Here is a 27,330-nt window from a genome sequence, read left to right on the forward strand (position 1 = left end):
TGACTTCATTGAATGGCAGAGGAGGCTTGACGGGCCAGGTGGCCGACTCCTGTTCCAATTTCTTATGTACTTAGCTCCAACTTGATGAAATCAATGGCTAAGCCCCACCTAACATGAAGAGCTTGGGGAGATGAAGAGAGTTTATTTTTAAAATCAGTAAGAAAAATGGGAATGCATTCCACAAAAGGCTGGTGTCTCCAGATGCAGTAGTAACATTCAATAGGGAAACTCAGTCTCGCAGTTCAAGTGGAAGTATTCACAGAGCTATGGACAAAGGAGGGAGCAGAGCTTAAAAAAGCTAGCACAGAGAATATGGGATGAATAGCCCCTACCCCTCGTGAAGAAAGTGGAACACAGGAGTTGAAGCTGCAGGATGAGGCATGGTTCAGGGTGAGGCAATGAAACTAAGGTGAATTAGTCACCAACAATTATCAAATACTTCAAATACTTCACATACCTCGAGTCAGAGATCGGCTGCAAAATTCCAGCCTTGTTTGTCTTTTTACACTGAACTTTATGAACGGAGCTTTTTGCAACCATTTCACAAACATTTTTGTTACACTTAAAATTCTGGGAGGCAAAAGATAATAAAAGACTCTACAATGAATCTCATGGCAGAGTAGGTCACTTTGAACTTCAACAACTATGTGAGCATACGTGGAGTTCTCACATGGACTGGGCTATGAACTGTTCCCTTGGAAACAATGGTCCCTTTTAAACTGGCAGCACCTGGGTAGCCCTCCTGCGACCTGGGTACGATAACTGGGGTAAAGGTGCTGGAAGCACCTTCTAAATTGCAGGGGGATTGACCCATTAAATCACCAACCCGGCAACTTAAGGGGGAATCGCGCTCTTGCAATGACGCGTCACGTACTCACCGGAAGTACCACCGGATGTTCGGATGCTGGTTGCCTGGTGATGCACGCACACTAGCGCTGATGTCACCGGAATAAGTGGGTCGGCCATTTTCATTTTCAAATCGCCTGTGGTAAGTTTAACTGGGTTGCCTGACTACCTCTGAGGTAGGTCAGGGACCCAGTTGGATTCCGACAGGGTTAACTATGCCAGACCCTTTCTAACTGCCATGTTACTGGGGTGCTAACCGGGCATTTTGCATGGTAGTTTGTAAGGACCTAATGACTCAGACGGAACCATAGAACCAGTTAAATGGATTTACCTGAAGCATTGAAGAAAATAATTGGAAAAAATATTCCCATTGAATTTCAAGGAGGGAGTCATGTGTTGTGTATAGGGAATGCAGTGCAACATAATACTGTATCAAAATCAGGATATATTGTCATAAACAAGTCATGAAATTCAGTGTTTTGTGGCGGCGTCATAGTGCAAACAAACATAATTATAACCATCTTACGACATTACTATATATATAAAAAAATAGTCCACGAAAAGTAAAGCATTGGTTCATTGATTATTCAGGAATCTGATTGCAGAGGGGAAGAAGCTGTCCTTGTGCCGCTGAGTGCTCGCCTTTAGGCTCCTAAACCTTTTTTGCGATGGTAGCAGAGTGAAGAGGACATGGCCTGGGTGGTGGGGGTCTCTGACGATAGAAGTTGCATTTTTAAGACACCGCCTCATCAAGATGTCCTCGATGGAGGGAAGTCTGAGACCTGTGATGTCGCAGGGCAAATTAACAACGCTCTGGTGTTTATTCTTGTCCTGAGAGTTGGCACCTCCATACCAGGCAGTGATGCAACCAGCCAGAATGCTGGTAGAAGTTTCCGAGAGTGCTCAGTGACATACTGAACCTCCTCAGACACCTCACAGCAGCTGGTGAACTTTTTTTGTGATTGCATCAACGTGGAGGTTCCAGGACAGATCCTGGAAGGTGTTGACATCCAGAAATTTGAAGTTCCCTTATGGGTCAGCTGCTTAGATTAATGAGATTCCTGTTTGTTTTAGGAGGGAATTACTGATTGAGAAAAGGGAATGGCAAATATTGTGTCCGTCATAGTTAAGTTTGCAATTTTTAAGACAAATCAAATGTAAACATATGGCTCAAATCACTAAGGATTTGCAATAAAATGCCAGCCTTTCTCTGGATTTATGTGCTACCCATCTTGAGAACAAAGTACAGTAAAACCCCAAGTATCTGGGGCAGATAAAGTGTATTTCCCGATTGCTTGAGATTGCGTGCTATGTGTATTGGCAAACTAACCAGTTTTAAAACTTTATATTTTTAGCTATTTCTTTTCTGTGATTTTTTTTCTGCCGGTTGCTTGAATTCTAGATAACAGGGATTTTACTGTGCAAAAGCTTCAATATTGGCAATAGTTCCCATTGCTGAATCTGCATTGTGCTTTCAACAAAGAAAACACCATCAACAAAGAACCTGACCTCTATCTTGCCAAGGCCAACTGTCAGCTCTCAGACACCTCCTCCAATCAATCCCTCCCAACAGGACCCCTCCACCACACATCAAGTCACTGTCTCCAAAACCATCTCCAACCTCATCACCTCTAGTCACCTCCCCTCCACGGCTACACACCTCATTCTCTCCCATCCCCGCACTGCCCATTTCTACCTCCTACCCAACATACACAAACCCAACCATTTGGGTAGGCCCATTGTTTCTGCCTGCTCCTGTCCCACCAAACTCATTTCACCCTACCTTGACTCTATCCTTTCTCCCCGGTCCAATCCCTTCCCCACCTACATCTGTGACACATCACATGGCCTTCATTTCCTGAATGACTTCAGATTCCCCGAACCGGATCATCTTATCTTCACGATGGATGTCCAATCCCTTTATCCCCCACACAGGTCTGAAAGGACTTCACTTCTTCCTGGATCAAAGACCCGACTGGTCACCCTCTACCACCACAGTTATCCGCCTGGCAGAACTTGTCTTCACTCTCACTAACTTCTTCAACTCATCCAACTTTCTCCAAACCAAAAGAGTAGCCATGTGCACTCGCATCAGTCCTTTTTGTGGGCTTTGTGGAACAATTCATGCTGCAAGCTTCCACAGGCTTATAGATGACTACATCAGGGCTGCCTCATGCACCCGTGATGAGCTTGTCAGCTTCATCCTCTTTGCATCCAACTTCCACCCTGATCTCAAACCCACCTGGTCCATCTCCGATCATACTCTCTCTTCCTGGATCTCTCTGACTCCATCTCAGGAGACAAGGTTTCCATTGAAATATATTACAAACCCTTCATCTCCCTGGGCTACACCTCCTCTCATCCTGCCCCCTGAAAAGATTCCTTCTCCTTCTCTCTCAATTTTTCCATCTCCACCACATCTGTTCCCAAGATGAGGTCTTCCAATCCAGATCTTCCAAATGTCTGCGTTCTTCCACAAATGTGTCTTCCCCTCCACCACTATCAACTCAACCCTTACCCACATCTCTTCCATTTCCCACTCATCCGCCCTGGCCCCCTCTGCCCCCAGATGCAACAAACATAGAATCTGCCTCATCTTCACCTATCACCCCACCCAGCTTCTGTATTGAACACATCATCCGCCGGAATTCCCGGCACTTTCTACAAGATCCCACCACCTAACACATTTTTCCCTCTCCTCCTCTCTCAGCCTTCTGCAGGGACTGCTCCCTCCATGATTCCATCGTGCACTCATCCCTCCCCACCAATGGCACATTCCCTTGTGTCCGCAGGAAGTGCAACACTTGCGCCTACACCTCCTCCCTCACCACAGTCCGGGGCCTCAAACAGGTCTTTCACATGAAGCACCACTTCACTTGTACAACCAGAGGACTTATCTATTGCATCCGGTGCACCCTTTGCAGCATTCTCTACATCAGAGAGACCGTTCACAAATTGGGAGATCACTTCACTCAGCACCTCCGCTCCATTTGCAACCTCAGTAACCTCCCAGTGGCCAATCATTTCAATTCCGGGTCACACTCTTGTGCTCACATGTCTGTCCATGGCCTTATGTACTGTCCCACCCTGACTATCAGCAGATTGGTGGAACAACACCTTATTTTCCATCTAGGCACTCTCCAGCCACATGGCATGAACAATAACTTTACTGCCTTCCATTAATCCTCCTTACCTTTTCTATCCCATTTTCCCTGTCCTTCCAGTTTTTTCTCCCACACAGCCCTACCATCCCCCCCCCCCCTCATTGCTTCTGTCCCCTCCTTCCTTTCTTCACCTATCATCTCCTACTCTTTTGTTCGGACGCTTGCCGGCGTTTTCTCGCACTTTGATGAAGGGCTCAAGCCCGCAATGTCAGTTATGTATCTTTACCTTTGCTACATAAAGGACACCGTCTGACCTGCTGAGTTTCTCCAGCATTTTGTGTTTTTACTTTAACCACGGTGTCTACAGAATTTTGTGATTTACTTCATCAACCAAGAATCACTGGTGTTGTGAACATCACTCTTTCCAAGTTACAATTCATTTTTCAAAATTATCTTCTGCTGCTCTTTTCAATGATAATCGTATTCTTAAAATTTCACAATGTCACTCAACAACAATGGACCACAACGAGAGGCACCATGAAACAATGGGATAATTGTTCAGCTATGAGTGTCTTTCACCACTGTACTATTCAGTCTCCAACACCTTCCTGGAACCAAAGACATCAAAGAAAGAGTTACTGTAGGCAATGTTACAGATTTTATGTCGTGATTCTGGACAGAGAGGTGGAGAGGATGAGCAAATGTAGGTTCTTGGGAGTCACTATCTCGGAAGATCTTTCCTGGAACCAACACACCAATGGCATCATGAAGAAAGCCTCTACTTCCTCAGGAGTTTGCGGAGGAGCTAGTGGAGTTGTTCCAGTGAACCGGTACAGACTTGAAGGGCCGACACGGCCTGTTTCCTTGCTGTAAACGGTTATATGGTTATATGGTTCTGAAGACTTTCATGTCCAGAGAACACACATATAACAAACCGAGTGTGCGTGCTGGGATTAATGACCAGCAAGGAAAATCCTTATTACCTGGGTAGTTAATTTCTTATGGTGAATGATAATCTACCGAGCAAGGCTTAAAAAAGATGCTAAATTTTTATTTTGTAATTACTGTAGCAAGTGCTCTTGATCTAACACTTATCTAACATAGGAAACTCATTGTTATGAATGCTGAGTGTAAAATGATCGAGCTTTAATGAAGGCCAGCTGCTATTTAACTGACAGGTTTGCAGATCGGCCAAGTTCCTGAAGCTGCCAAGGTCAACTTAATGGAAACATTAGTGGAAAATAATTGCAACTCCCTCATTAATGCTCTAAAAATGGGAGTTTAAATGTTATGATGGCAGCAGTGGAATTTAAATTAAGTGAATTAGATCATCTGGAATTTAGGAAAAAAGGTTAGAACCATAGAACATAACAGCACAGAAATGAGCCCCTCTAGTCTGTGCCGATCCATTTTCTGCCTCATCTCACTGACCTGCACCCAGCCCATAGCCCTCCACTCCCCTGGTGACAACTGGTGACATTTTTAGTGATCATATTCTTTAAATTAGATGGCAGATTTTGGAAGCGACAGGTTTATTGTCCATTTTGGGAAAATTAATGGGATCAAGTCAATGAGAAGGAAATTAATAAATGGGTAATACAAGTTCATGGGCAGGATGTCTTCTCAGTGCAGGTTCTGATACGGGTGTTTTTGATTTCAATTTTGGATTTTGACACACCTCCTTTGGTCCTGGAAATAAAGGAGGGTGGAATGAGTGGAAGCAGTCACAGTGATGGAAACTGTTGATTTACTTACCACTGAGGTGACATACTACGACTATTGGGAACAGCCCATGCAAAGTGTACTGATCCAATCACCCAGGTGTCAGCTAAGAAACACCCCTTCTCTACTATCCTCACTGATGAACAACAGTTTGTAGATGAATTGAAGGTATTAAAGGGACAAAACTGGCACACTGTTGAGTATAAACCCAGGTTGCAGAGTGGCACAGCTAGCTGCACTGTTGCCTCATGGCTCCAATGACTTGAGGTGAATCCTGACCTCCATGCTGCTTCTGTGGAATTTACACATTTGCAGCCAACCTGTCCCCCTCCACCACCACCCTCCTCCAGATGGAAGAACCTGTCCTCACCCTCAATAATTTCTCCTTTGACTCATCGCACTTTCTCCAGGTTAAAGGGGTAGCCATGGGTACCAGCAAGGGCCCCAGTTATGCCTGCCTTTTTGTTGGCTACGAGGAGCAATCCATGCTACAGGCCTACACAGGCAACATCTATCAACTCTTCCTCCGTTAAATCAATGACTACTTTGGTGCTGCCTCATGTACCCATGATGAGCTCATTGACTTAATCCATTTTGCTTGCAACTTCCATCCCAACTTCTATCTCTAGCAACACCCTTTCCACGATCTCTCTGTATTCATCTCAGGAGACAAACTCTCAACAAACATCTTCTACAAACTCAGCAACTCCCACAGCTACCTCAACTATATCTCCTCCCACCCTGTCTCCTGCAAGGATTCCATTCCATTCTCTCAATTCCTCCATCTAAATTGCATCTGCACCCAGGATGAGGACATGAGGACTTCCATACCAGATCATCAAAGATCTCCTTCAAACAACATGGCTTACCCTCTATCATCATCAACTCGGTGCTCAGCCGTATATCCTCCATCACCCGCACATCTGTCCTGGCCCTCTCCACCCCCATGTGCAACAAGGACAGGATTCCTCTTAATCCCACCAGCTTCACATCCAACACATCCTCCTTCGCCATTTTTGCCACCTGCAAGACACATATTCTGCTCTCCTCTCCGCCTTCTATAGGGATTGCTCCCTTGTCCATTCCTCCCTCCCCACCAATTGTCCCCTTGGGACCTACCCCTCTGACTGCAGGAGATGCTCCAGTTGCGCCTGCACCTCCTCCCTCACCAACATTCGGTGCCCCAAACAGTCCTTCCAAGTAAAGCCACACTTCCCTTGTGGATCTGGTGATCCCGATGTGGTCTCCTCTACCACAAATGCAGACTGGGAGATTGCTTTCTTGAGCTCCTCGGCTCTGCCTGCTGCAATAGTGTGGACCTCCCAGGAGCCACTCCTTTCAATTCTCCATCCTATTCACTTGCTGACATGTCTGTCCATGGTTTCATGCTCTGCCAGACCAAAACCACATCGCAAATTGGAGGAACAACACCTTACCTTCCAACTGGGCACCCTCCAACCGGATGGCATTAATATCAACCTTTTTGACTTTTATTAACCCCTCCCCCACTATTTCTTCCCATCGCCTTCCCCTAGCTCTGCATCTCCGTTTCATCTCCTTTCACCCAAACATGACAAGTTCTTACTTCATCTCTTATCATATCCAATTAATACCTTCTGTTGGTCTGGATTCCACCCCAAGCCAGCATTGTCTGAATTCTGAGATTTCCTGCTTCTGTCTTATTCTACTTATTCCTTGCAGAAGGGCTCAGGCACAAAACTCGGCAAAACTCCTGTGGATGTTAAAAAAGACCGGCCGAGTTCCTCCTGCATTTTGGTGTGTTTTTACTGCAATCGTAGCGTCCGCAGATTTTTGTGTTTCGCACTCAGTTCGCACGTTCTCCCCGACATGGGAGAAAGAGGTTATCACCTGGGTTTCCTCCGACAGCCCAAAGACATACAGATTGGTAATTAGCCATGATATATTGCCCCTAGTGTTCAGGTGAGTGTCAGAATGTGGCAGGAGAAGTAACTGGAAATGTGGTAAGAATATAACGGCTTAGGTTAGGATGAGTGTAAAAAAAAGTCAAGTGGTGCGAGATGGTTGTGGTTGACTTGGTGGATCGAGGGCCCTGTTTCCATGTGCTCCCTCTCTATGTCCATTACTGCAGAAAGATCTATCAGAAATTAGACAGAGATGAGAAAGGTGCACAGAGAAGTGCACAGTATTTTTCACAGGGATGAGGGCAGGTGAGAGGACATGGAACTCAGGGTGAAAGGGGAAAAGTTTGTGAAAGTGCCATCAACCAGAGTTTGAATCCGGACGTGTCTGTAAGTACGTTCTCCCCATGTCTGTGTAGGATTTCTCCAGGGACTCTGTTTGTCTCCAATCGTTCAAAACATACCAGGGGTGTAGGTCAATTGGGTGTAACTGGGAGGCATGAGCTCATGGGCCGAAAGGGCCTGTAACCGTGCTGCATGTGTAACTTGCAAAATTTAATATGGGGGGAGCTTCTTCACACAGAGTGGTGGGGGTGTGGAACGAGCTGTCAGCTGAAGCGGTGAATGTAGGATCCATTTTGACATTTAGGAAATATTTAGGCAGATGGGAGGGGTGCGGATGGCGACGGTCCAGGTGCAGGTCAGGGAGTGGGCAGAAGAGTAGTTCGGCACAGACCAGAAGGGCTGAAGGGGCTGTCTTTGTGCTTAAGTGTCGTATGGTTTTCTGGATAACCAAATCCAGGAAAGGACTAATAATTAAATTGTAATTAATGAACATAAAATGAAAATGAAGCCAATCTACTGGTCCAAATGGGCAACGATCAATGATGAAGAGTGCAAGGCCAGACCTGCTGCCTGTCTACCTATCCTCACTCTCACCTGCGGTGAGTGTTGGACTACCTGACTGACGCCTCACAAGGCAAAGTTTGCTCTGATGGGTCTTGGATAGTGGATCGTGAGATTAAACTTAAAATAGTAATTAGCTATTCAAGTCTTTCTGACAGCTTTTAAATGTCAGAGACACAAAAATATTGTGACAGAGTAAACAGAAATGTTTTTGGGAGATAAATTGGAAAGGTTTGTTAGAGTCGGTCACATGCAAACACGATAAAACAGATCTTATTTGAAATACTTGAGCTATGCTAGACATGGTGGCTTCTCACAGGTTTTTGCAAGAGCTTTGAAGAGTGCTCCAGAGACATCACTATTGGATTCTTGTTTACCCTAAAGCAACAGATGAAAGAGAATGCTGGCTCCGCTATTGTCTGCAGGAGGCTTGCTGTTGCAAGAGGGTCATGTGGTTTTATAAGCAGAGAGGGTTGAACGGGCTTTCTCTCAGTCTCAGTGAAAGAGAGAGACACACACACACACACACAGATCACTTGTGCAGTGTTGAACAGGATAAGCTGGCAAGATGCCCAGCTTGGAAGATGGCTTAGTCACAGCCCTTGTGGTTCATGCAAGAGGAGAGGACTGGCTGTCTAATGTTTCACTTGGAGTAAGAGAAACAAAAAGGAACTCTGTGGTGACCTGAAAGAAAGAGGTTATCACCTGGAGAACCCTGACGGGGCAAGTTTCGTCAGCAAGACACTGAGGTGACTGATGGAAGTTCATCAGTTGCGGATGACCTGGAACAACAAATCTCTCTCTGAAAACCGACAAGAACCTTCCTGAGCGGTAAACATTTACCTTTCGAGCACCAAAGCCTGGTGAACTTTATAAGTGTTAAATTCTGTGCACAGTATAAAAATGCCTGCAACCAGTGAACTTGGAAGAATGAGAAGTGAGATTGGACTGTGAACCAAAGAACTTTTCTGAACATACACACACACATTACATCGATGTGCACTTAGAATTAGAAGGGGGTTAAGTTAATAATAGATAATTCTGTTTTCATGTTTAAAGATAATTAAAAGCAACTTTTGTTTAAGTAACCATTTGTCTTGGTGAATATCTATTGCTGCTGGGTTTTGGGGTCCTCTGGGCTTGTAACAATATTCAAAAAGACTTAAATATCATAAATTGCTTAAAAAAAAAGCAATGTAAATATTAAAATAAATTAAAATAATTCAAGCACTACTTCCGCAAGTAACTCGAGTGATAAAGTACAAAAGCCTGCAGACACCATGACTGAAGTAGAAACACGATGCAGGTCAAGCGGTGATAAAGATAGCATAACAAACGATTCAGGCTTGAGCCCTTCAACATGGTTGTTTGAAACTCAGGTCAACTGTTCTCAGTGATGACAGTTACTTGATGCCAAGCTGCATGTTTTAATCAGCCAGTGCACCTCCTTGCTGTGCAACACACTCACCATTCCAACCCAGAAGAGAAAGAAGACGATGAGCCATAGGACATCCGTGCTCCTCCTGTAGATCTGTGGTCGCCATTCTCGGAGAGGCTTTTCAGTAGCTGACACCTGAAATAGAAAGGCAATCTTTGAAATAAAAAAATGAATGCAGCTTAGAAGCCCAGACAACAGAAGTGGTGTACACCACTCAACCTTTCTCACCTCCTTCACCACTGATCACCATCATGGCTGAATCTCTATCATCTTCCTGCCCTTCGATGCCTTTGGGTCTAAGGACTTAACAAGATGCTCCTTTAAATAGATTCAGGGACTCAGCTTCCACCACCTCCTACATAGAACATGACAGGCCCTTATGTTCACAAATATAGTCTGCAACAATCTTATCCTTTCCTCCCTCCCACCCATAATCCTCTATTCCTCTTGCATTCATGTGCCTATCTAAGAATCTTTTGAATCTCCCTATTGTACCACCTTCCATCACCACCCCAAGCAATGCATTCCAGGCACCCACCACTCTCTGGGTGAAAAAAAAAAGTACCTCCTGACATCTCCCCTAAACTTTCCCGCACTCACGTTATACAGGTGTCCCCAGGATTTCCGATTGTCACCCGGAGAATAAGGTGCCGATTGTCCACCTGATCTAAGCCTCTCATAATCTTGTAGACTTCTATTAATTCACCTCTCATCCTTCTTTTCTCCAAAGAGTAAAGCCCGAGCTCTGGCAACCTGGAGAATTCTACAAGTTGATAAAGACCAAAAGATTTAAGAGGAAGAGCAGGCCATTTGGCCTGTCGAGTCCACTCCATTTCATCGTAAGCTGATCCACTCTCCCATATTACACAGAGTGAAGACATTTTTCTTCATCTCTTACCCCAGCTGTAACCCCTGTCTCTGGACCTCCTAGCACACTCCCTACAATGGTAAAAACAACTTTTCCAAATGGAACCAATAAACAAGCCATCACACATATGAAATTCAGTGTCCAGGGTACTTGTGTTTACACGTTTTACAAATACTCGCTTTTACAAACAAACTGGTCTTCACTTTTAAGAAAGAATTTGAATGGGTTTTTGCTTTTATGAAATAGCCTTCAATAGTAGAGTGAAGGGTCTTCGGTTTACGCCATTTCAGCTTATGAAAGGTTTCATAGGAACACTCTAGTTTCGTAAAGTGGGGTCTACCTGCATTTGGATTTATTGATGTCACTTTCACTGAGGCACTGGGAGAGGGTTTCTTTTGTGGGCTGCTTGAGGGCTGGCAAAGAGACACCACACTCCAGTGTTACCTTGCAAATGAAGAAAAGTGGGAACAGTAAAGGAAGGAAGTTCCTTCACAGACAGCAAGTCGTCAAGGATCATGCCGTCTTTCCCGCACTAGTCCACTGCCCCCAGACACTGAGTTCACACCCCCACAAGTTGCCTGCTCCCCGTGGCATATCCATGACATCTGGCTCCATGTTTATTCCAAGCTATGAAGAATTTTGTCAACGTACTTGCGTTAATTACAAGATCCATGGTTGCCTTCACATAGTTCTAGTGAAAAACACACTGGATTGGTATTTGTGAAGCAACATCAGGATTGAAGGGGGTCCACTTAGAACAGCAATGAGGAGGAACTTCTTCAGCCAGAGGGTGGCGAATTTGTGGAATTTGTTGCCACAGGTGGTTGTGGAGGCCACATCATTGGGTGTACTTAGGCAGAGATTGATAGGTTCTTGATTATCCAGGGAGAAGGCCAGGCAGTGGAGCTGAGTGGGAAAATGGATCAGCTCAAGATTAAATGGCATGGCAGACTTGATGGGCTGAATAACCTATTTCTGTTCCCACGTCTTATGGGTTAATGGTCTTTCTCAACCTTGGTTCACCCCCAGCCACAAAACACTGGGCACGATATCACAGAGACAACACAGGAAAGAGGAGAGCCAATCTGAGGGTAGTAAGCTCCAAGAACATGCAGTCCTGACCAGCTTTAAATATCTGCAGACGCCATTATGAACTCCCACTCATCCTTCAGATTAGTGCAGAAAGTCCACTTGCATCCCTCTTACAGACAAGGTTTCAACACAACATTTCATTTAAAAGACAGCAACTCCAACTCTCGGACTGCTGCAGAGAGTGAGAGGGAAAACATTTAAGATGGACCGGAGGGACAAATTTTTTCACCTGCAGGGACATGCATATATGGAGCGAACTGCCAAAGGAAGATGTAGAGGTTTAAGACATTCAGACAGGTACTTCGAAAAGAAAGGTTTCAGGGATATGCAGACACATGGGACGAGCTCAATTAGAAAACCTAGTTTGGTATGAAGGAGCTGCTTCACTTACATTTCCCTACTCAAGAGGCTGAATCTTGATCCCCAGAGGCCAGAGTGGGACCCAGTGCAATCAGTGAAATTTATGGGTGTTCTTCCTCCTTTGAATTGAATTGGTTTATTGTCAAATGAAAAGCTTGGCTTTGCATGCTCTCTGGGTAAGTCAACACAGGTAGAAGAAAGTGCAGGGCCTAAAGTCAAAAACTGCAGGGTATGGAGCATAATTAAAAAGTGCAGTGGCATTATCTTTTACCAATGAGGGGCCCAATTAAAAACCTGATAACAGTGAGAAAGCTCTATGTATTTGTCCCTAAAGGAAATTGGGGTTGGAGAAAGAAGGGAATGAGATGAGTGGAACGGGTCCTTTGATATATTAGATTCAGATTCCAGATTTACTGTCAGAGTACATATATATCACATACAACCCTGAGATTCTTTTTCCTATTGTTATGAGCCCAGAGGACCCCAAAACCCAGCAGCAATAGATATTCACCAAGACAAATGGTTACTTAAACAAAAGTTGCTTTTATCTTTAAACATGAAAACAGAATCACACTTTAACTTACCACTATTAACCTAACTTAACCCCCTTCTAATTCTAAGCGCTTGTGTATGTAATGTGTGTAAGTTCAGAAAAGTTCTTTGATTCACAGCCAATCTCACTTCTCACTGATTCACTGGTTGCAGGCAATTCTTACACAGTGCACAGAATTTAACATTCATGAAGTTCACCAGGCCTTGGTGCTTGAAAGGTAAATGGTTACCGCTCAGATAGGTTTTTGTCAGTTTTCAGAGAGAGATTTGTTGTTCGCTGGACACCCACAATGATTCCTTTTAATTCAGTGTCTTGCCGATGATAACCTCTTTCTTTCAGGTCACCACAGAGTTCCATTTTGTTTCTCTTATTTCATGTGAAACATTAGGCAGCCAGTCCTCTTCTCTTGTATGAACCACAAGAGCTTTGACTAGGCTAAACTAAGCACTTACAACCCATCTTCCAAATGGGGTTTTACACAAGCTTGCCAGCTTGTCCTGTTCCAGTTGTTGCTGCTGACTGTAAAACTGCAGAACTGATCTCTCTCTCTCACTCCGAGAAAAACCTGTTTGACTCTCGCTGCTTGCAAAACCACATGACCCTTTTAGAACAGCAAACAGCACTCCCAGACAGCCTGTAGCTCCGAACCTACTCCTCCGAGTTCTTCCATCTGTTGCTTTTCAAAACAACGATCCGTTAGTGAAGTCTGTTAGGCACTCGCCAAAGTTTTTGCAAAGGCTCTGGGGCCCCGACATGTCTAGCATTAGTAGAGCTCCAGTATTTTAAATAAGACCTGTTTTAAAGTGTTTGTATGTGGCCTACACTAATAAACCTTTGTTTTGTTCTCTGCACTTTTCTTGGAGCTGTCTGAGGGCAAAGACCATGTCAGTGGTTCCTCTGTTTGCGCGAAAGCCGCACTGTGATTCTGGGAGAATATTCTCAGCGACACTAGGTATTATTCTATTTAGTAGAATCCTAGCGAAGATTTTGCCTGCAATGGAGAGCAACGTGATTCCCCTGTAGTTTGAGCAGTCTGATTTCTCGCCTTTGTTTTTGTACAGGGTGATGATGGTGGCATCACGAAGATCCTGAGGCAGTTTACCTTGGTCCCAACAAAGCTTGAAAAACTCATGCAGTTTGGCATGCAGAGTTTTGCCGCCAGCCTTCCAGACTTCTGGGGGGATTCCATCCATACCTGCTGCTTTGCCACTTTTCAGTTGTTCGATTGCCTTATATGTCTCATCCAGGGTGGGAACCTCATCCAGCTCTAGCCTTAGGGGCTGTTGAGGGAGCTGGAGCAGGGCGGAATCTTGGACTGAGCGGTTGGTACTGAAAAGAGATTGGAAGTGTTCTGACCATCGGTTGAGGATGGAGATCTTGTCGCTGAGGAGGACTTTGCCGTCTGAGCTGCGCAGCGGGCTTTGGACTTGGGGTGAGGGGCCGTACACAGCCTTTAGAGCCTCGTAGAAACCCCTGAAGTCGCCAATGTCCGCGCTGAGCTGTGTTCGTTTGGCGAGGCTAGTCCACCACTCATTTTGGATCTCCCGGAGTTTGCGCTGAAGATGGCTGCATGCGCGACGGAAGGCTTGTTTCTTCTCTGGACAGGACGGCTTTGTAAGGTGAGCCTGGTGGGCAGCTCGCTTCTTTGCCAGCAGCTCCTGGATTTCCTGGCTGTTTTCGTCAAACCAGTCCTTGTTTTTCCTGGAGGAGAAGCCCAGTACCTCTTCAGTGGATTGCAGTATGGTAGCCTTCAACTGATTCCAGAGGGTTTCAGGGGACGGGTCCGTGAGGCGGGTTGCAACGTCGAGCTTTGCTTTGAGGTTTGCCTGGAAGTTTCCTCTCGCTTCGTCTGACTGCAGTTTTCCAACATTGAACCTCTTTCTGGGGGCTTTATTGTTCCTGGGCTTTGGCTTGAAGTGAAGGTTGAGCTTGCAGCGAACCAGCCGGTGGTCAGTGTGGCATTCCGCGCTAGGCATGACCCTGGTGTGGAGCACATCTTGTTTGTCACTTTCTCGCACCAGGATGTAGTCCAGGAGGTGCCAGTGTTTGGATCGGGGATGCATCCAGGTGGTCTTAAGGCTGTCCCTCTGCTGAAAAAGGGTGTTTGTAATGACAAGCCGCTGTTCTGCGCAGAGCTCCAACAGGAGGCGCCCATTGTCGTTGCACTTGCCGACGCCATGCTTGCCCAGGATTCCTGGCCAGGTTTCTGAGTCTTTGCCGACACGAGCGTTGAAGTCGCCCAGGATGACAACCTTGTCGGCTGTAGGGGTACGTTGGATGAGGTTGCGCAGGTCGGTGTAGAACTTGTTCTTCTCTACATCACCTTTGTTGACCTCACCAAAGCCTTCGACACCGTGAGCAGGAAAGGGCTTTGGCAAATACTAGAGCGCATCGGATGTCCCCCAAAGTTCCTCAACATGATTATCCAACTGCACGAAAACCAACAAGGTCGGGTCAGATACAGCAATGAGCTCTCTGAACCCTTCTCCATTAACAATGGCGTGAAGCAAGGCTGTGTTCTCGCACCAACCCTCTTTTCAATCTTCTTCAGCATGATGCTGAACCAAGCCATGAAAGACCCCAACAATGAAGACGCTGTTTACATCCGGTACCGCACGGATGGCAGTCTCTTCAATCTGAGGCGCCTGCAAGCTCACACCAAGACACAAGAGAAACTTGTCCGTGAACTACTCTTTGCAGATGATGCCGCTTTAGTTGCCCATTCAGAGCCAGCTCTTCAGCGCTTGACGTCCTGCTTTGCGGAAACTGCCAAAATGTTTGGCCTGGAAGTCAGCCTGAAGAAAACTGAGGTCCTCCATCAGCCAGCTCCCCACCATGACTACCAGCCCCCCCACATCTCCATCGGGCACACAAAACTCAAAACGGTCAACCAGTTTACCTATCTCGGCTGCACCATTTCATCAGATGCAAGGATCGACAATGAGATAGACAACAGACTCGCCAAGGCAAATAGCGCCTTTGGAAGACTACACAAAAGAGTCTGGAAAAACAACCAACTGAAAAACCTCACAAAGATAAGCGTATACAGAGCCGTTGTCATACCCACACTCCTGTTCGGCTCCGAATCATGGGTCCTCTACCGGCACCACCTACGGCTCCTAGAACGCTTCCACCAGCGTTGTCTCCGCTCCATCCTCAACATCCATTGGAGCGCTCACACCCCTAACGTCGAGGTACTCGAGATGGCAGAGGTCGACAGCATCGAGTCCACGCTGCTGAAGATCCAGCTGCGCTGGATGGGTCACGTCTCCAGAATGGAGGACCATCGCCTTCCCAAGATCGTATTATATGGCGAGCTCTCCACTGGCCACCGTGACAGAGGTGCACCAAAGAAAAGGTACAAGGACTGCCTAAAGAAATCTCTTGGTGCCTGCCACATTGACCACCGCCAGTGGGCTGATAACGCCTCAAACCGTGCATCTTGGCGCCTCACAGTTTGGCGGGCAGCAGCCTCCTTTGAAGAAGACCGCAGAGCCCACCTCACTGACAAAAGGCAAAGGAGGAAAAACCCAACACCCAACCCCAACCAACCAATTTTCCCTTGCAACCGCTGCAATCGTGTCTGCCTGTCCCGCATCGGACTGGTCAGCCACAAACGAGCCTGCAGCTGACGTGGACTTTTTTACCCCCTCCATAAATCTTCATCCGCGAAGCCAAGCCAAAGAAAGAAATAAACCTGCTCCAATTTATCTCCCAAAAACATATCCATAATCTGTCACACTATGGGTCAGGCACAATTACCACTTATTGGTAGTGCAAAAAAAAACCTACTCAACGTACACACATAAACAAATAATGAAATGTAAACAAACTGATTGCGCAAAACAGGAAAAATAATCAATAAAGTGCAAAGAGTCCTTAAATGAGTCTCTGATTGAGTTTACTGTTGACGTGTCTGCCAGCAGAGGGGTAGCAGCTGTTCCTGAACCTGGTGGCGCGTCTTGTGGCACCTCTTTCCTGATGGTAGCAGCGAGAACAGAGCATGCCCTGGGTGGTGTGGATCCTCCGACGGCAGCGTTCCCTGCAGATGTTCTGCATGGTGGGGAGGGTTTTGCCTACGATGTCCTGGACTGTGTCCTTTTGCAAGGCTTTACGCTCAGGGGCACTGGTGTCCTATTATCAGTTTGTGATGCAGCCGGTCTGCACAATTCCCACTACACACCTGCAGTAATGTTCCAGGGCTTCTTCTGTCAAACCAACTCCTGAGGAAGTAGAGGCGCTGACTTGCTTTCTTCACAATGCCGTTGTGTGTTGAGACCAGGGAAGATCCTCCGAGATAGCGATTCCCACGAACTTTACTCACCCTCCCCACCTCTGATCCCCCAATGATCACTGGATCTTACACCCCTTCCTTAAGGAAAGCTGAGGTCCATGAAGGGAGAGGTGGAGGGAGGGGGTGGAGGTAGTTTATGCTTTACCTGAGCTGTTCCAGATACTTCTCTTACATGTGGCCAATATGTCTGCAGTGAATCATTAAAAACTGGGAACAACGTGGGCTCTGTCTTTGGATTCCTGCAACAGGCACTACGCTATGGGCTGAAAGTTTGACGGCCTTCAGTATTGGATTAGTTAAAGGTTCCAGCTGTCGGTAAACAGCAACCATAGGGAGCCCGCAGGCGTTGACCTAGAGAATAATCTCAAATGCATGGTGCCCCAGATACAGAGCTCTCGGTTAAATGAATGCAAGGAAAGGAAATCACACACCAAGAAACATGATTCAAGCCCACATTTTTCTGCAGTTGCCGTGGTCCGGAACTGAGCCACAGGGCTCCTTGAACCATGCACTGGACCGTGTACGATCTGCTTCTAAGCCGGGGGTTAAATGCAGCGAAAACCCGGCCATGTGAACTTTGCTGCACCGCCCAACCGGTGCGGCTCCTCTTACTCACCTCGTACTGGCCGCAGCAGGACATCCCCAAGCCCGGGCTGGGAAGGGAAGGGCTGTCAATCCCAGAGCGAACTTGCTGCGGCTGCTGCGGCGGCGGCGGCGGCTGCAAGTCCTCACCTGCCCGCCAGGAGGCGACGGCGAGTTCACTGCGCCCTGGCCGACCTCAACCTGTTCCACAATAAGCTAACCTTTCCCTTCCTCGTTCCACAACCCTCTTTTTCATCCCTCCCTGTGCCTATGAAATATTCTCAAGTTCATTTTATGACTATTCGTGTCACGTGATACTGAGTACTGCGGATCTGTCTAACAGGTTAACTCAAACATTAAGTAGAAGAACAAGAGCACAATGACAGAGCTTGGAGCTGCAATGGAAATAAAAGACCATTTTGTACCAAGCAAGGGCATCATGGTAGCACTGCAGTCGGGATCATTCAGGATCCTGACGGCTGAAGGGAAGAAGCTGCCCTTAAACGTGTTGGCGCTTGATTTCACACCCTCGACCTTGACGGAAAGAGGAAGAAGAGAGTGTGTTGGGCATAAGACTTACAATGAAGCTGTCCAAATTTCAAATCCAATTTGCATTAATCGCTTTGGCAGTGGCCAGGAAGTGCATTCCGGTGACTTGGAAGTCCGACTCTAGTCTTAGTATCAAGCGATGGAACAAGGAATTGCAAAGTTGCGTTCCCCTGCAGAAAACATAACCTGAGAAACAAGTACAGTACCTTTCGTAAGATCTGGCAGCCACACATGCACTACGTAGGTGTGCGGCGGTGATCGGTTTCCCCGTTCCCTGCTGCGGCTCCCTCTCCTCCGCACTGATCCCAATCGAGGAAGGTCAAGAATGAGCATCGACCCATTGAGCTGCGACAATCCCTGCCCCTTTTATATTATTTATTATTATTTATTTTCTCAATGCTAATGTTTTGGTGTTATTGATTGTAGTGTGAGTGAATTGTCTTGTTTTACATGTTGGGGGAGGGGGGTTGGTAGAGACACAGGCTCGTATATATAGCCATAAAGAAAATGAACATATGTATATAGGATTGTGAACTGCTATTTTTGGCAGGATGCTGTATATGACTGTACAAGCTTGTGTGAAAATATAAATAAAGTATTCAAAAAAAAAAAGAGAGAGTGTGTTGGGGTCCTTCAGTATGTCTCCTCGGCAGTGGAAGATGTTGATGGAATGCATAGAGGGGATGGAAGTTTGCATGATCTTCTTTCTGATCTGCGTTCACTACTCTCTGCAGCTTCTTCCAATGAGTGTGCACCATGAAACTTGTAGTGATTGATTTACAGTAAAAAATCCCCAGTATCTGGCACCTGCAGGGATTGCAAATGCTGGATATGCAATTTTTCCAGTTGCCTGAGCACACTCTTACAAAGCCTAACTAGTGAACCTCTTTTCTTTGGCTTGGCTTCGCGGACGAAGATTTATGGAGGGGTATGTCCACGTCTGCTGCAGGCTCGTTGGTGACTGACAAGTCCGATGTGGGACAGGCAGGCACGGTTGCAGTGGTGGCAAGGGAAAATTGGTTGGTTGGGGTTGGGTGTTGGGTTTTTCCTCCTTTGTCTTTTGTCAGTGAGGTGGGGTCTGCAGTCTTCTTCAAAGGAGGATGCTGCCCGCTGAACTGTGAGGTGCCAAGATGCACGGTTGGAGGCGAGATCAGCCCACTGGTGGTGGTCAGTGTGGCAGGCACCAAGAGATTTCTTTAAGCAGTCCTTGTACCTCTTCTTTGGTGCACCTCTGTCTCGGTGGCCAGTGAAGAGCTCGCCATATAATACGATCTTGGGAAGGCGATGGTCCTCCATTCTGGAGACGTGACCCACCCAGCGCAGTTGGGTCTTCAGCAGCGTGGATTCGATGCTTGCGGACTCTGCCACCTCGAGTACTTCGATGCTGGTGATGAAGTCACTCCAATGAATGTTGAGGATAGAGTGGAGGCAGCGCTGATGGAAGCATTCTAGGAGCCGTAGGTGATGCCGGTAGAGGACCCATGATTCGGAGCCACACTCCTAGTGCACCTACATCAAGAATAAACAGCTTAAAAGACAAAAGACAGCGCAAAATGTAATTTGAGAATGATCAGTATTGCAGTCCTTAATTATGTAAAATTCACTTTAATCAGGTAATTCCTGTAACTTACAAAATTTAAATTTAAATTCAAATCCTGGTCACTGGTGTTGTAACTGCTGTGCTATCTGCGCTGCCTTCATAATTAACCCCATCCTCCCCCAAGTTTACAGCTAAAGCCTTACTAATATACTAGTAAAGATAAAGGCTCTTAATAGGCAGGGATTGGGAGACAATTTGGGAGAATCTCCCCAGAGGTGAGTAGCAGCAGCCGGCACTTCATCCATTCTATTCAAACACAATTTTATTGAAATTTTATTCAAACAGGTGCTGCAGGCGGAGCACGTCAAGGGCACTCCACTGGCTGAATGTTTGCTCCCATCTTTGCTAAGGGGTTGTGTGTTGCTTCGGAGAATATTTACAATTTTAAACTTTATTTATTCTCATTTTATTTAATTTTTAAAAAATTATTTATTTCCTTGATTTTTTTTGCTGGTTGGTGGGGGTTGTTTGAATTCTGGATAATGGGGATTTTACTGTATATGTTTTGCTACTTTGCCAACAGAAATCAAGTACAAAATTAATATTTTTTAATTATTGTTAGTCCTCCGATTTGAGGAAGACACCAGATAAATCTGCGTGTAATGGAGTTTTAAGTTGAATGGCCATTGCACAGGGGTGATCCCATTCTCTCCTGAGACCTTCACCCAGTGGCACAGACAACTGTTGTGGTTGGAGACCTCTCTTGCTGCAGTAGATGACCAGGACGTCTAAGTGTCTTGTTGTGCTCTTAGTGCTCCCCAACATCTGCTGTGCCCGCCTTCATGGCCGTTGGACCATTAATTGGTCTCTTCCACTCAATCCATCAGGGCCAGACTTCACACGCTGGGATAGACAAATCCCCTACCTCACTGAGGGTCCAGGACCCATTGGCTACCCTCACCTGGTTTAGCCTGTCTGCTGAGATGGTTTACCAGGTTGTACTACAGCTACTTAGATCCTGAGCGTCAGGTGAGGACCAAAGATGGATGAGCTGTTCAAAAAGGACACGGCAGGACCCCCCTCCACCAGAGGTGCTACCCCTCCACCAGAGGTGCTACCCCTCCACCAGAGGTGCTATCCCTCCCTAGACACCCCATACCCCAATATTCAAGTGCAAACAATAATCATTTTCTTCTTTAGATGAGTAGAAACCAATCGGAAGTTTTAATTTTTACACAAGGCAGGACAAGATTTCAGCTAAAGATGTCACTTTTTGAAGGTTGCATAAAATGAAAACATATGTGGGGGTCAGAACAGATTCATTCCCTTAAAGGACACAGCCAGGAAAGGCCCTTTTCTTGCTGATCCTTCTCACAGTCAAAAGGTGTTGTCAGATCTTGCATTGGTTCCAGAAACTGGTTCACAGTCCACAGGGTCCAGATCAATCAGCAAATTCCCAGCGTGATCAGTGTTAGTAAATGCTGAGATGAAAGTAAGGGGAGAATGATGTCTGATCACCAATCAACAGATTTATGATACTGATAATTAAAGAAATATAAGCTGTCAACTTTTGAACTCTAAAGTATTGAGCAAAAAAACATGATTTCGCTGGTTAAAAAAAACTCGAAAGCTAGAGAACAGAAGAAGTGGGTACAAAAGTTTCTTCACTTTTCTCCCAAGTAGGTCACTGAGATAACAAACACTCCTTGTTCAACAATTCTTGGAGTCTCACTGCTGCAAAGTAACGTAAAACAAACTATTGAAACTTCAAACAAAGGAAAACCAAGTGAAAAGACTTAAAAGAAAAGATTTGCTGTAATTTACAAGGAAAATGTGGGTTGGGAGTCAGTCAGTAAAATCAGATCATTGCTCTCTGGTAAAAACACCGAGGAACAGGTTTGCCCCAAGAAATTATTATTGGAGATATAACCATATAACCATTTACGGAGCGAAAACAGGCCATGATGGCCTTTTGAGTCTGCACCGGTTCACTGATTATGTTGCCCTTTTCCATAAACCTCAGCCTCTGACTAACCTCTGGCAGCTGCAGCTTCAGCCATCTGAGTTCTGGAATTTTCTCCATGAACCCTTTAACCTCTCTGCATTTTGCTTTCCTGATTTAAGACCCTCCTGACATCTTGCTTCTGTGACCATGTGTAGCGCATCGCGTCGAATGACTCAAAGACTTGTTGACTCAAAACCAAGGCTTTAATCAGCAAAAGACTGGAGCGAATTACATTGAGGTCGACCAGTCCAGACTGACCTGGGTCTGGTTAGGGGCAGCCCTTTATGACCTGCCAGTAGGTGTGGCCTATGGCTCTCAGCCAATCACAACAGCTATAAGTAAATATATACAAATATACATTGGTGATAGTATCCTGTACTATCACACCATGTTCATCTGAGATGATGTTGATGTATGGAGATATTCCCACTTAATTGGTGCAAGTTTATTCCTAAATATTGCCATGCTAACCTCAACCACTAGATGCCAGTATTGGGCCAAGATGGCTCGGGAATTTACAATTAAAAAATATAACAGAATCACTGGATTCCATTTATATGCCTGTTTATTGTATAGACATTCTAAATAAGTGATGGTCTTCTCAGAACTATTAATCCATGACAGAAATAGAAAATATTGGAAACTTAAAATGAATCAATTTTTTTATCTTTCCCAATTCGGACCCGGGTTATTATTTTTTACCATGCTCATTGCTTCGCTAATATGAGATCTCATCTGCGCCTGTGCAGTCAATTCATCTGCTTGCTTGCAGCACGGGCGTCATTTTGAGTGCCGACAAAAGCTCGAAAAAAGTTGGTAAATTTTGTTTAAGACGATCTGACCAATGTATGGAGGCCAAGCGCGAACCCCAGGAGGCTCTCCCTCGAAGGAGGTGAGCAAAAAGCGATCTGGGCAGCCGGTGGGAGGTTCCCCGGCCCGGAGGTGGGGGAGGAGCGCAGCAAAAAGGCCTCGAGCTCACAGAGCTCCTACAGCACGATTGAAGCATCGAAGAACCAGAAGGCCTGCCGGGGAGCAGTCAACTCACTGAGAAGTAGCAATGCCGATCTACCTCCGTTGGGGGTTGGGTCAGGCCAAGTCAATCTACCTCCGATGGGGATGGGATCAGGGCAAGCCGATCTCCCTCCATTGGGAATTGGGTCAGGTGACAGCGGCCTACCCTCGTGGAGGGTGGGGCCCAAGTCTGGCTGCACTGACCTAGCTTCACTGAAGTTGGAGTCCGACGTGTCTGGCAGTGATACAGAAATGCCACTGTGGGAGGTGAGCTCATTGAGAGCATGTCTCCTCAATTCTAGCGGCAGTGAAGAGGAGGTGCCTTCACTCAGTAAGACAAGGCCTGGCTGCTCTACAGCCTGCATGTCGGGCGTAGTTAATCCACCCACTCGACAGGCGAGGATGACAGCCGCACAAAAAGCCTGAGAAAAAACAAAATAAGTGTCTGATCCATGGGAACCCGTTCGATTGGGGTCCGTCACAAAAGCCTGCCGGAGTGCAGAGCCTACGACCAATGAGGAGATCTTGCTAAGACTGGACGAATTGGAAGGCCTGATACCAACAATCGTGAGTAAACCACACGCACCTTCTGAGCGGGGAAGGAATCCTATTTCCAATATGAATGGGATGAGGGAGAGCCCAAGGGGCCAGATGTGGAAATCTAGTCCCCTAACCCCTAATATACTACTCCCATTGGTTGGGATGAGAGAAAAGTTCTATCAATCACAGCAAAATTTGCTGTACCGAGGGGCATTGGGCAGCACCTCAATGAAGGAAGTGCAGGACCAATATCATATCTGGTATCTCATGTCTTCGAAGAGACGGTTCTAGAAGACTCAATTAAAAAATACCCCTTCCCAGCCAATTGCCCTCTGCTGGATGTACCAAACGTAAACCCTGCAATATGGGACAATTTGAATGTACCCACGAGAGCCAAGGACACGAAGCTACAAAGATTAGAGGGCTCTCTGGTTAAAGGTATCAATGCACTGCCCCAGACTCTGTCGTCAGATATAACAGAGACACAACAAGATACGCTGGGGTTGCTTTCCCATGCTTATTACGAAATTAATGCCTTCCAGAAGGAGCTGATAAAGCCTGATCCAATGTTTGGTATGCTCATTTATGAAAGCCCGCTAATCCTGTCACTAAATTTCTCTTTGGTGATGATCTGAGTAAATAGGTGAAGGACCTAAATGAGCAGCAGAAGGCAGTGGCTGGAGTGGTTAGAGGCTCGAGAGTACAGGCTATGTTTCACCCCTATCGCAGGTACGCGGGGAACATTAAGAGAAGATCCCTCTCAGGCGGCAACACCATGCAGGCACTTTTTAGGGCAATCCCCGCTACGGAGACAGCAGCAGCAGAATTTTCCCACTTCAAAACTCTTCGCAGATTGCACAGCCATGCTGGCCAAGTGCGTTGAAAAAATGAGCGCCACCTATAGACGGCTGAGTGTATTTTCTAATTATGATGATAAGATTGTGGGCGGTCAATTAACAATGTTCTTTAGCCAATGGTGTAATCTTACTACTGATGCAAATGCACAGCATACAGTGTCTGGGTATCAAATTGAGTTTGACCCATAGAAATTCCCTCCGGTTAGGAGTAAGGGCTTATACAATTATATACGCAGTCCCCAACTCATGGAATCTCCGCATAAAGAGATTATGGCTTTAGAACACTGCTGCAGGGAAGAGAATGAGTTTGTATCGAACATCTTCACGAGACCTGAGAGAAGTGGGGGAATGAGTGTGATCTTAGATTTATCTGACCTAAATCAATATCTTACAGCATCATTTTAAAATGGACACGATTCACTCCATTATGCCATTATTACGTAAGGGATATTTTATGGCATCCATCGATTTACAAGATGGTTATTATTCAGTATCTATACACCTGCTCTCTAGAAAGTACCTGAGGTTATTTGGAAGGGTGAATTGTGGCAATATAAGGCACTACCTAATGAACTTAGTTCTACCAAATTGCTGAAACTGGTTTTCTCCCGGCTTAGAAGAGAGGGACATATGGTGATAAGCTACTTGGACGACACTATCGTGATTGGCAGTTTCATAGGCGAAACACAGTGAACGCCACTACAACGCTGCTGCAGGAACTGGGATTTATTATACACCCAGAAAAAAATCAGTGCTCAGCCCAACCAGAGAAATTAAATTCCTCGGGTTTCTCTTAAATTCGGAATCTATGAGAATAACCCTGCCAGAAGATAAAAAGTTGGAAATTCTACAGGCCTGCAGAGCTTTGGTTGCAGAATCACATCCCTCTATATGGAAAGTAGCAAAAGTAACTGGGAAATGGGTGGCTGCTTTCCCAGCCGTCCTGCACGGTCTGCAAAAATATAGATTCCTGGAAAGTGATAAAGTACAAGCCTTAAGGCCTCCAGAGACTGGGGCAGAACTTGTGTGGTGGACCACAAATGTATCTCAGGTTTATGCCATGATAGAGATTAGAAACTTTGATATGGAAATCCGATCAGATGCTAGTGGTGAAGGATTGGGCGCCACAGACTTAATTACCTCTGCCAGTGACAGATGGACTATTCAAGAGATTAGATTGACATCAGTATCTGGCATTAACTTTCTAGAAATGGTGGCAGCTTAGTTGGCACTGAAGTCACTCTGTGCAGAGAAAAGGGATTTACATGTGTTGATGAGGTTAGACAACACCTCAGCAGTAGCATACCTGAATAAAATTGGAGGTTTGAAGTCCCCATCATGTAACTGGCTCACAATACAGATGTGGAGTTGGCTTATTGAAAGAAATATCGTGATTACAGCTGCATACTTGCCAGGGCGTCTGAACTATCAGGTGGATTTGATGTCTTGAAAGTTCAATAATAGAATGGAATGGATGTTGGGGGAAAAATTTTAATCTGATAGCACAGAATTTTGGGTTGTCAGAGATCAATCTGTTTGCATCTTGTTTAAATGCCCAAGTACCAATATATGTAGTTGCCAGATCCCCAAGCAGAAGCCATAGACACCTTTATGATTGATTGGCCAGAACTGAATTTCTATGCTCTCCCCCCCCCCCACTGTCATTAGTAGCTAAATGCCTGCACAAAGTTCAGGAGGACGGGGCCAATGGACTCCTGGTGGTGCCAAATTGGCCTTCCCAGTCCTGGTTCCCAATGCTGAATTGGATGCTGCTAGAATGACCTTTAGAAGGAGCAAGGACCTGCTAGTTTGACCAGTATCTCTCCTTCCCCATCTCAATCTCTTATTTTGCAGGACTGGTGTGAAAAGTTTGACATAAAACTTAATAGTTGGATTATACAACCACAACCATATAACAGTTTACAGCATGGAAACAGGCCATATCTGCCCTTCAAATCCATGCCAGTTCACTTGAACAAGTCCTTTAGTTCCCTCCTCCCAAACTCTGCCCATAACCCTCCAACCCCCTCACATCCATATGCACATCCAACCTTCTCTTAAATGACAGAAAAGACCCTGCCACAACTATCTCCTCTGGAAGATCATTCTATTCTGCCACCACTCTCTGAGTGAAGAAGCATCCTCTAACATTTCTCCTAAAGTTTTGCCCCCTTACCCTTAACTTATATCCCCTTGTTCCAACCTCCCCTGCCCTCAGGAGAAAGAGTCTACTCACATCTAGTCTATCTATTCCCTTCATAATTTTAAATTCCCTCTCAACCATCTACATTCCAATGAATAAAGTCCCAGTCTCCTTAATCTTTCTCTGTACTCTAGATGTTGTAAGCCAGACAACATTTTCATTAAAAAATGCTTTGTTTTTTTTTAGAATATTGTATTGTGATTTCTCTGGGGGAAGGGCTGGGGATGGGGAGGGATGGTCTGCTGTGAAATCAGCCGACAATTGTGGTATAGACCACAATCCATGAAGTAGAGGGAGTTGTGGTTGTCTTTCGAGGTAGCAAAGACAACTCATTAAGGGGATTTTCTGGGGGTTTTTTCTACAACTCTTTAGTTTTTGTTATTTTCTTATTAATTGTGTCAGTGTGTACAGTAAAGAATAAGATCATTCAAAAGTGTGGTTTTAGAGGAAGCAGGATGGAGGGGTTGAAGAGGCAGCATAGATGTAAAAATGGGTTGATAGGATGAATACATTGACATATATGACAATTAATATTAATGGAATTCACAACCAAATTAAGAGGAAAAATTACTTGCACTACAAAAAAGAGAAAAAATAGACAGAGCATTTGTACAGGAAACACACTTAACAGAGGCAGAACATCTCAAACTGAAGAGAAACTGGGTAGGTGATGTGGCAGCATCATCATACAATTCAAAAGCCAGGGAGTAGCTATCCTAGTTAATAAAAAATTACCATTTAAAATAGAGAAAGTAATAACAGACCTGGTGGGTAGGTATGTAATGATGCTATACCAGATTTATTCAGAATCTTGGAATTTGTTAAACATTTATGCACCTAATGAAAATGACCAGAAATTTATGCAGGACATTTTTTTTAAAGATAGCAAATACACAAGGGCATATCTTACTAGTGGGAAACTTTAATTTTAACCTTGATAAAACTGGGAAGAATACCACCAAAAATAAAGCAGCCAAATT

At 45.5% G+C, this 27,330-nt stretch overlaps 1 protein-coding gene across 2 annotated transcripts in view; it reads right to left on the reverse strand.

Annotated features, from left to right (window-relative positions):
- Positions 1-21,983, reverse strand: part of LOC138763975 (choline transporter-like protein 3) — a 130,133-nt gene extending 108,150 nt beyond the window's left edge. Inside the window, exons 1-2 of one of the 2 annotated variants that reach the window (XM_069939083.1) lie at positions 21,770-21,983; positions 9,927-10,031 (exon numbers count right to left, since the gene is read on the reverse strand). In XM_069939083.1, the coding sequence (XP_069795184.1) occupies positions 9,927-10,031; positions 21,770-21,817 (153 nt within the window). In that variant the 5' untranslated portion in view covers positions 21,818-21,983. Of the gene's footprint in view, positions 1-9,926; positions 10,032-17,679; positions 17,814-21,769 lie in introns of those variants that run through there. The other variant, XM_069939084.1, reaches the window with a different exon arrangement.
- Positions 21,984-27,330: the final 5,347 nt, after the last annotated feature.

This window comes from Narcine bancroftii, chromosome 5 (genome assembly GCF_036971445.1).
Source record: "Narcine bancroftii isolate sNarBan1 chromosome 5, sNarBan1.hap1, whole genome shotgun sequence".
In the NCBI taxonomy this organism is placed as follows: domain Eukaryota; kingdom Metazoa; phylum Chordata; class Chondrichthyes; order Torpediniformes; family Narcinidae; genus Narcine; species Narcine bancroftii.